Source organism: Plectropomus leopardus, chromosome 5 (assembly GCF_026936395.1).
Source record: "Plectropomus leopardus strain MGB_pleo_1.0 chromosome 5, ASM2693639v1, whole genome shotgun sequence".
In the NCBI taxonomy this organism is placed as follows: Eukaryota; Metazoa; Chordata; class Actinopteri; order Perciformes; family Serranidae; genus Plectropomus; species Plectropomus leopardus.
The window spans coordinates 11,363,779-11,375,000 of NC_142180.1; the positions used below are offsets into that span (position 1 = coordinate 11,363,779).

The 11,222-nt window shown below is 39.1% G+C and overlaps 1 protein-coding gene across 1 annotated transcript in view; it reads left to right on the forward strand.

The window, feature by feature from the left end:
• LOC121941282 (glypican-5-like) overlaps window positions 1-11,222 on the forward strand; it is a 62,214-nt gene that overhangs the window by 16,083 nt on the left and 34,909 nt on the right. Inside the window, exon 7 of the mRNA XM_042484040.2 lies at window positions 351-473. Coding sequence (XP_042339974.2) covers window positions 351-473 — 123 coding nt within the window. The remainder of the gene's footprint in view (window positions 1-350; window positions 474-11,222) is intronic.

The window sequence follows — 11,222 nt, forward strand, 5'->3', positions numbered from 1 at the left end:
ATTCCTCCTAAAAGATATTGCCTAAAGGTGTAACTTTGAGAAAATAAAACCTCAGACCAGACAACTCATTAAATGAAAAGCTTCATATCAGATTTTCATTATGCAGTCATTACCAAAAGTGCTGTGAGCTTGTTTCTCTTCCCCGTGCTGCTTTCAGTAACCTACCAGAGTCTATCAGAAGGGAATTCACACGGAATTGGACATGACAAGTCTAAATTGAAACAAATACAAGCATATGGTACATCTGTCCCTATCTTAACAACAAGGACCCAAACATTCAACCGTGTACAACTCTCTCTCTCCCTCTCTCTCTCCCTCTCTCTCTCCCTCTCTCTCCCCCTCTTTTTTAGGGAGTTTGAGGGCTCGATCCAGCGGTACCAGTGGTTCTTCTCAGAGCTGCCAGAGATGCTTTGTGAAAGCGAGATGGAGGTTGAGCAGCACACATGCTGGAGTGGCCAAGACGTTGTAGAGAGGTGTGTTGGATTACATGATTTACTTTATAACAATGACCAAACACAAACAATGAAGAACAGTAGCTCTGATATAATGTGGTCCTGGCTCAGTGACACGCCCACTTCTATCATTTAATGCTCATACAATTCTATATTGAATAAGTGTTGACAATGCAACCACATTGGAGAGAATGTGATATTTAGTTGTTTGATCTAGATCCAAAATGCTGGAATACAAAGTTAAAGCAAAAAAAAAGCAATTGAAGTACATGCAGAGAGAGAAAATGTTGGCTGCGGACTTTGGGCCAGCTTCAGACCTGGCTCAGGCTCAGGATGGAATTCCAGGCCTGCATGTGCAGTACTCAGGAGGCCATGTAAAATCCAGGTTGGTGCTTAGTTAATTTGTCTGTCAGTCACTATATTGCTGCTACAGTATTCAGAGTTGCTCTTTGTACTGCCACCTGCCTAGAAACTACAGTATATTTTTGCAGTATTGATGTACAGTAGGGGGTATATTTGTCCTAGTGTGCTGCAGCTTCCAGTCACAACTCTGTAAAGTGACAATCCAGTAGGTGTGTGAGACAGTTGTTTAGTGCCACCTTGGTGGTTATGTCCACTGAACTGCTCTTGGCTGGTGTAAATCGTGTTTTCGTTACTTTAGGTAAGCCTGACATCAAAGTGAAATCTCCTGAGTTGTTGTTGAGATGCTCACCTTCCTCTGGTGGGTTTGTATTTTCTACAATTTTATGAAACTTTTAGCATTAAAAACCAGAAATGACTTCTTCACTTGGGCAGTCACCCACGGCTGTGTCTAATTTCTATTCAAAATTATATTTAAATTTAAAAAAGGAGACAAAAGTGCAGCATTTGAGGGTATTAGTGCATGTGTGTGTGTGTGTGTGTGCACGCAGCTCTTATTAGTTGCCAGGGTGGGGGTGACAGGGTTGTGAAGGTTAGAGAGTTCGTTTCCAGACTCTTTCTCATGGTGATTACATTGGCAGCTTAAACTGGTAACAAGACAAATGGGCACACACGCATGCACCAACACACACACATCCAAAGGCGTGCACACAAACGCACTCCAACACATACATTCATACACGCCTACCAGCTAACGCACATCCCAACCCTACCGAACCTTACAGTACACACAAAATATGGAATATTTATGCTCCTCTGACCTCTCACTGCACACAGTCTTATCACGCGCATGCACACACACACACACACACACACACACACACACACACACACACAGCATCAGTTGCTCAGTGTCTGTGATGGAGACGGTTTTCCATTAATGGTCTGTCAGCCATATGAAACAGACCATGTAGTCTTGCAAGGGCATCCTACACAAACACACACGCACACATACACACACACACACACACACACACACACACACACTCTTTGTCACTATTAGTTCTTCAGTGAAGGTCAGTAAAGCTTGCATTTGATGGTTCTGCCATTTCTTTGCCTCTGATGATATTTTAAGAGAAATAGAGCAGGACCCCCTTTAACCATATTGTTTATTTCAAAAGGATCTATTTAGAAATAAAATATTTCATTGTATATAAAAAACACTCATTACAGTTATATATTTCAAGTTTTACACTAATGTATGTATTTTAGGTCTAAGAAATGCAGAGTACACCCTCGATAATGTCACAGCCATTCTAGTTTAATAGATAAATAAACATCTGAATGTGTGGCTGATGTGACAGCAGAAAATATCAGCATTTAATATAAAATGTTTCAAGCATTTCAGGCATCAAAAGGTATCAATAAACTGTGCCACACAGAAAACTGGAGTCTTTAATGCTGTTTCTCACCAGTGTGATATGAAAGTGTGGTGTGGGAATATGTAAAATCTGCACTTTCTGCTTGACAGCTATGCACACGGGTCTGCTACAGATTATATGCCGTGTTCTGTTGTCACTTTTTTTTAAAAATTAGTTTTAAATTAGTTTTCTAATTAAGTTTTCTCTGAATCAGTGCCCATATCCACTTCATCGAACAAAAACTAATTCAGACAGAGAATGTCCAAGGGGCTAAAGTTACACTACACTAGTGGTGGATGAAAAATATATTTAAGTAAAAGTATAGATATCTTACCAGAAAATGACTTTGAGAGAAGTTAAAGTCACCTATTCGAATATTACTTGGGTAAAAGTTTTAAAGTATCTAATATTATGTTTTGAATATATTGAAGTATTGAAAGTAAAAGTGTGTAAATAAGTAAAGTAAATGCTATTAATGAAAAAGAAAAGTCAGAATTTTAAGAATTCTGAAGTTTATTTCTTGTTAACATGTGCACCACTTTAAAATGGAGTATACATTACACTTGACGAAAAACAAGGTATTTTTTCAGCTTCATCCTTTAAAGAACAAAATACAAGTATTATTACTTTTTTAAATTACACCACTGAACTACACAATACCTGAACAAATCAGACTCTAAATTTGATGCTAATGCTATAATGTCTATAATGTGAGCAAGTGCATATTAGCTACATTACCATCTTCATCGAATCCAAACTGAAACAGAAATCAAATTTCTGTTTCACTTTTTTTTTTCCCCAACACAGATGTTTTGCAGGAGTATGCAAGCATTCCACTCATCCTCATCTTTCTTCCAACATTAAAGCCATATCTCTCAACACTGATCCTGTTATTATGTCTTTTTAATTTTCTTCTGTATCTACACTCAGCCGTTTTAGCACAGTCCACTGTAGCCCAAAACAGAAGTACCTACTTCCTGTGTAATTTTGTCTGTAGGTGAGTAAGGTGATGGTCCTAAACAGAAACAATACTGTAATTAAAACATTCAAAATCCTCCCCAGACTTGTGTTGAATCGTGTTTTGGGTTTTATTTAGAGGAACAGGAGAGATGTGACACTCGGCCCATGTTGGAGTTCAGCCAGTCTGTGCCTCTCTGACCTCTTTACATCTTCTTCTCTCTTGCATCTATCCATCCACCCATTCATTCATTAATTCAGCCATCCATTCATCTCTCCATCCTTCTATTCAGGCCTCCATTCATCTCCTCCGCCCTCTGACCCACTTCACTTACAACGTCTGTGTTGGTGAGAATGTGTGCATGTGAGAAAAAGAGAGATAGGCGGCAAAACGCACATAATGTTGAGAAAGTCTGAGAGTGCATGATAAAGGAGAGGAGGGCATATTATGAGCTCTCTCCTCTCTCATACAGATATGAGAGAGCATGACGGTGAAGATTATTTGACCCCCTGTTTTAGAGGCAGAAGGTATCAGCATACCACCAATAGTGTTGGTGAGGCAGTCATTTCCTTTCAATTCTTGTAGTAATTGCTATCTGAGTGTGGTATGGGGTGTAAGAAAAAAAAACACAAGGGTGAATGAATCAGTTAGTACTTGTCATTGTGCAAAGGTGTTTTTCATATCTCTTCATGTATTCTATTTTATTGTTGTTGTTGTTGTTGTTGTTATGGTTATCGCTGTTTGTAACTTTTTCCTATGCTGCTGACTTGGGCAAGGTCTCCCTAAAAAGAGATAACTGATCGCAACAGGATTTACCTGGTTAAATATGGTTTAAATTCAAATATTTATATAAAAAATAATGCATTTATGGCAAAACAAATAAAAAAATTAAGATTAAAAAAACCTAAATACCTTTTACTTTTTCATTAGAAAACAAGTAATATTACAACACTTATCAACAACTTTAAGTCAAAGTCTCAGAGCACAACTTCCTGTGAATAACCTTGAACGACTCCAACGATTTGGAGACCCACGAGTAAACACTGGTATTAGCTGCCAACCCAAACTGCAGGTCCAAGGCTGAATATACACTGAGGCAATGGCAGGATGCAGTTGGCAGCAGACTGCCTTCCAATTGCTCCTGACCAATCTACCATATCCACCTACACAGATGGGACACTCAAGTACGCACCGAGCAGAGCACAGAGTGAGATTACTGTCGGTCAGAACGATAAAATTACACCATGCTGCTTGTACAATGTTTTTATTTTGTTAGCAATAGAGCAAACTTTTTTTTTTTTTTTTTAGAAATTCCTATATAGAAATAATCTCATACCGGTACTTTTGGTGCAAATTCAATTGGACATCAGTGAGTTGTAGTAAGCCATATAAAATGCAATACTCACACTGCATTTCCATCAAAAACTGTATTCTTAGAACCAAAAGTAACCCTTAACAATGTGCATTTCCACTGCAGACAGTATTCTTAAAAGTTGTTTTTACTCCCTGCTCCCTCCAGCTCTTGCTGTATTTCCTCATCACCGCTGATACAGAGTGAAGTCTGCACCTGGTTTATCGTCCACAGAACGCGGCTGCATACCAACATTTTCATAACAAAAAAAGAACAGCCTGAAGTGAGACTCTTTCTCGTAGGATATGAAGAAATAGCAGGTTTGTGTATCAACTCCTTGTCAAACAAGAACAGGGGTGAAGTGCTCATCTTAAGCATTAAGTAACATGTAAGAAAACGTTCAGTCTCAAAGTTGCCATTGGCTGTTGGCACCTAGAATTAAACTATTTTTTCTCAATGTATAGCAGTTGACTAGTCAAGATGCAGAGGCAGGAAAACATTCTTTCATTTTGTAGCTATAGTTTACTCATTTATGAAAAACTTGCCACGGTGTGGACGGTGGTTACATAAACTTCAAAACCAGGGACAATTAAGCCTTGAACGTGAGTAACCATTCTCTACTGACCAGTTAACGGACTGCAGTGTTTCTAGCTCAGTCTGTTAGTACCAGATCAGTGTGTTAGGTACCACAACAAAGGGGTGATGAAAAATGGGGTTGGTAAGGAGCGATTCTATTGGTACCATCCACAACTTCTCACAATGGAAACAAAAAAAAACAGTCTAATGTGTACCAAACTGAACTCAGCTGAACTGGACTGCTTGGTGGAAACTAGACTGAATATAATCCACACTCGAACAATAAGCGCATCATTGAGACATTACCATCTTTACCTTTATGTTTGCTTTCCCATCATATAATAGACACAAGAGGTCTCAAAATAACTGTTGGTCGTTATATACTTTCTGCAAAATATAAAAATAAATTTAGATCATACAGTGACATTTAAAGTAACAGCTTCACTATGCAGCTTGCTGTCCATCCTTTCTCAGCCATTTCACCCTCAGTAAGGGCTGTCAACTGGTACAAATGAAATCAGGAGTGTGTGATATTCAGCAAAGTGCTGATTATGTCTTTGAACTCTCGATTGACTGTCGTTACAACAAGATAGTGCAACTATGACGCTGTGAGAATATGATGATGAATTGGTGTTGCATAACTGCTGAAATATTACATAAACAGTGACAGCTAAACATTATAAATATAAGTGTTTTACAGCTATTTCCATAGACTAAACTGCACTCTTAATGTGGCCAGTTAGAGCTGTAACAGCTGTTTTTCTCCAGAAGAGGGAAGCATCTTATCACCATTTTAAGTAGTAAGACATTAACTCTGCTACCCCCTCTGAAGACCTGCCACACCCGATATTTTAATGTATTTTATGTGTCTGTTCTTTCAGTGGATTGAAATATGTTTTACATTAGCCGTTGATACCTAACAGAATCATGGAAAAGCTGTTAAAAGTTAGAGAAAGAATTGTCTGGAGGCTGTGAGAAGGAATGTGATAGGGAAAGTGAGACTAAGTGCAATTTTTCCAAAGCTATCCAAACCACAGCATATCGCTTGCATGTCTTGTACAAGAGGTACAGGTACAAGCCTCAGGTGTCAGTATAATGTGCATTTCTTGTGTGTACAAATGTGTGTGTGTGTGTGTGTGTGTGTGTGTGTGTGTGACAGAGCCATGTAAATGACTCCACAGGAATGCAGCTAGATTTACAATTGAGGTTGTGACTCTTATAATTACACACCTCCCTCGGATCAGATCCCTATCTCAGGTAATTTCATTTTCACCGTGTTTGTGTGAGTGCACGTGTGCGCGTGCACATTTTTGTGCATGCCACAGTCGCTTTAAACGTTACCATTAACAACCCTGTAGCAACCGAGGGTAACAGCCATGCAGCTTTGTCATTAGGGTGCTGGTGATTTATGTCTGTCGCTCCTCCAGATCTTATTAAGTGTCACTCTCTGTGTCGTCTGCCACACACTTTCTGCAATATTATCATCACATCAAACAGACAGAGAATCCAGACAGTCTGTAATCTGGCCAACAGCTCATTCACAGCAATGACAGTTTCCAATACATTCAGCAGGACAGCAGAAATATGGGGTGTGAGAACATGCTTTAGATGAGTAGCTGCTGTTGGATATCTTCTTCTCCACTTGAACACAAAGCACAATTCACAAGTTGTGATTTATGACTGAAACTGACATTGATTTGTACCTTTGCCAAATGGTAATAACAGGTAATTGGAGAGAAATTATCTTCTGTAGCTTCTGTAAGCTCTGCACAGAGTACTCAGCCCTGCATTAGTCATATCTGTGTACAGAAAGATACCAAATTGATGAAAGAGGCAAAAGATCTGATGTCTGTGAGTCCAATCAAGGGCACTGACTCTCACTAAAATTCTGCCAAATCGCTCATTCTGCTTGAACTCTTTCATTTTAACTGAACTTACCAATGCTAAAAGGCAGCCAAGCCAAGATAAATAAAGGCACCACCTCCTCACCTCTAGCCTCAGTAAATCTGATGGCAGTAAAGCATTAAGTGAGAATGATATCGGTGCAGCTTTCAACAGATGTACAGCTGCAGCTGGAAGAGTGTCTCATCCTGCAAATAAATAATAGCGCACACCCAACTCTGGATCCCTGCTCCTTTTTCAGCTTTTAACTGCTAGGCTGTAGATGTTAGACAGCTGATGGGTGAACAAACAGCATGAATCCTTTCTTCTCCGTTCTATCATGCCAGTTATTACAAAGCAGAGCCCATTAACAATTGATCTTACATATTTCACAGTCATAGTCTTGGAAACTGGCTCATGTGGTCCTTCTCCATTTGTGTTAGAGATTGCAGTGACCCTAATAAATATTTCGTTGTCCTACCTGTAACACATCCTGGAATTGCTAATCAGTAACAGATGAAGGCATTCCTCTTGGAGCACTCCACATCAGTTTGCTTTTTAGAGTCATAGCCCCACCTCAGATGATATTTTAGTTGCAAATTATTTCGACAATAGGAGTCCTGTATATGATAGTTTCATCAAAAACTTTTAATACAGTGGATTATTCTTTTACTTTTACAAAAATTGTCCTCGTAAAGAGTCATTATGGATGCCCGGAAATAGTTTTGGAGCTATTAATGTCATTGGTGTCAGTGTGCGAAGGTTTGGATAGTCCAGTCTGAATAGTGTGAATTTAACCCCAGTGCAGTTCACTAGTTATATAAATGACATTTCATCTGTGCTTAATTGTCAAATACATCTTAATGCAGATGATACACTATTATACTGTCTTCCTGATTCTGCTTAAGTAACTACAGAGAAATTACAACTCCTTTTCAAATGACTGCAAGATGTGAATTACCCATAAAGGTACTTAATGCAAATTACAATATTTACGCTGTACTCAGTATCTAGAGATATACAGGTAAGCTCATATGAAAGTAATTTGAACATCTCCACTGTGACTGGTTTTAATATTGCAAAGGACACAAAATATCAAAACCTTAGTATCTGTCACCATGAGAAATGAACATTTAAATGTCTAAAAATTGTGTTAGTCACCAAAAAAGCATCGTTTCTGTCAGTTAGTTTCCCCAAGTTGTAAAAAAAGTATTGTTGAAGTTGTTTTCCCCCTCAGTTCCTGAACATGGGGATATAATCTATAGAAATCTTCCTTCAGGTCCTCACACTCTGTGTACCATTAAGCTCTTGGATTCATTACTGGAGATAATTACAATACCCACCACTGCATTTTTCATGATTAGGTCGGTTGGTCTTTCTTTACTGTGAGCCACAATAACCCTTGGTGATTACTTATCTACAAATGTCTTCTTGGAAAATTGCCATCTTGTGTGTATCTTTTAAGGCTCTGGAAGGACTGACTGCTGCATTGTTGTTGCACTGGTTTTATGAAAAGATTTGCAAAGCCACTTAATACACTCCTTTCACTTCAAAGCCACATGTGATAAAGGGCTTATACCTGCCTGTGATGCTTAAATTGATTATGCTAATTATCTTGTTTGCTTTGTATCTTTTGATATCAGTTAGGTTATTTGTCAGTGTAACTGTTAATGTTGTGGGTGTTGTGGTGAAAAGGCACGTACGCTCAGCCAGCTTTGTATAAATAAAGGTCAAATCAATTGCCTGTCACTCTTGGCTTTATTGTTACTAATTAAGACACACATTTCTAGCTTTAATGAACATAAAGGAAAACATGACTATGTGTGAGGTGTTACCAGTCTTGGGAATGTAGCAGATTTTAGATGTGTGGTGTTGACTCTGATCCCCAAAATCTTTGCTGGAGTCTGAGGAATCTCGGGATTTCCCCTTGGGGCACAGTCTGTGGTTTTTAATTGAGCTTTTTTTTCATCCTCCCTCCTCACCCTCCTCTTTCCCTGTCATTTTCCCCCTCCTCTTTCCTCCCATAGTCTGTTCTTTCCATCGCCTTGGATTTTATTAATCAGTTAGTGGGGGGTTTGCTGAACCTTTCATCACGTGTTCAAGCTTAATATCCTGTTAGGACACTCAATCACTCTGTTTTGGGCATGTTGGTACATGCGGCATCATATCCTGTTTTTATCAGCCGTGCTGTCTCATCCCAAACACACAATAGAGCACAATTCATTATTTACATTTAGCAGGGATGCACTGTATGCTCATTTGCTCTTCACTGGTTCATCTCTCTAATCAAGCAGTTTCCATGGTGATGCTGTTTGAAATGTTCCTTTTTTATATAGCACTTCAGAAGAGTTCCATGAGTTTTGCTCACTCTTATAAAATTAGAGGGTTAGCCAGCTAACTTAATCTTAACCCAGACTTTTTGAGTTCATAAGGCTTTTTGTGTAGTGTGGTTAACTTCCTCCGGAGCATGTTGTGATCAAATGATTTGAGAAAAACATGCCAATGGCCCACATAATACAAAAGAACTCACTGCTCCAGCTTACACGTGTGTTACAGGACCAGTGATGCACAAATAATAAATAGAAAAGCAATGATGCTCAGATATGTGATTCTTTCACAGGATGTCCATCAGTGGTTGCTTCAGTGTTGCCTATTGCACGCTTGTCTAGCACTTCAGAGTATTAGGCAAGCAGAATATCTCAAGTGTAATGATTTGCCCATACAGAGCCTTCATAGCTGCTGTAGTTTCACTATATAGACTACATCATAGCTGAAGATTGCTTCCTCAAATTGTAATTATTTTCTTTTTGAGTAAAGAAACCAGCTGAAGCTTCCCACTATGAGTCCCATTATAAAGTAAATGGAAGACAATAAACACAGTTACTGTAGAATATATATTAAAGCAGAATATGGCTGATCATGGTCTATGTGACGCTGAACTATAAATCAGAACTTATGTAGCTGATTCCTGCGTGACATCTGTTAACCCACTGTGTCATAAATCCGTGTTTGCACACTTGAAAGTAGCTCCCACTCACTTATGTGCACAGTGTTACAGTCAAACAGACCTTCATTGATTTCTTTTTTCCCATGGCCATTATGTTTAATCATTTACAGTGCAGTTTTTCTCCAGTAATCGTCACTGCATTGTGCAGCAGAAATTGTAATAATGCACCTCATCATGTAACATAAGAGCAAAGCTAGTAGCAATTATTTTTTCCCCATACCCACTCCAGGCTACTGGATTTGTTGAAAGTGTCAGATGTATAATGTTTAATTTATCTTGTTTAGTTCAGTCTCTATTGATTATATTCATTATAGTTGTGTGTTGTATACTTTTTCCGCACTCCATGATATTATTTTTGCCTCTCTAATGACCTTATTTTCCCACGAGGATTTGTAGTATTCACTCTCTGAAATTAAACATGCAGCTCTTGATCTGTTGATGTTGTGTGCCATTGGCTGCAGATTTAATTTGAACTTGCTCAAAGCTGGATTGGAAAACTTATCTTACTGAGACAGCTCATAAGCACTTCTGTGAGACCTGTTATAATGGATAGCTACTGTCAGGCTCCATAAAGCCCAAACACAAAGAGACGAAGCCAAAGTTGCTTTGGGAGTCAGGCCTCAGGACATGAACACTCTGACTTGAATAAGACGTTAACCAGGATATGACCTTTTATCAGAAAAAGCGCATGCATGAAAGCTCCATCTGTGTGAGAATAAAGCAAAGATTCAATAAACTTAATTAAAGACTTGGTGCAAGTTTTTAGTGGGAACTGATTCCAGACCAGCAGGGTTAGCATGGCTCCAGAGGCAGGGGTCTTCATCACTACACCATCTCTTGGCATTAGTCAAGTCGGGTTTTTTATTTGGCTGACATCCACCATGCGTCTGCTCTCTGGTTCCCACAACCCTTTCCCCTTGTTGCCATAGCCAGAGTGTGTTTGTGTTTTCGGGGGTGTGGACTCGGTGGTTACTGAGTTGGTGGCTGATTGTATTAGCTAGCAAAGCTGGCTTGGAACTTGGAGGCTTGGAAAACTATGACTCATGAACTGTTGTTTCTTCTCTTTTGCCTTTTCTCTCATTTCATCTAGATTTTGATCCACCCACTGCAACCCCCCACACAGACAAAATGATGTGATACTTGTTTTTAGCCCACGACAGAGAGAAACATCAATATGCGAGATGGTCAAGGATGAAACTAGAAGATGGTGTTCATT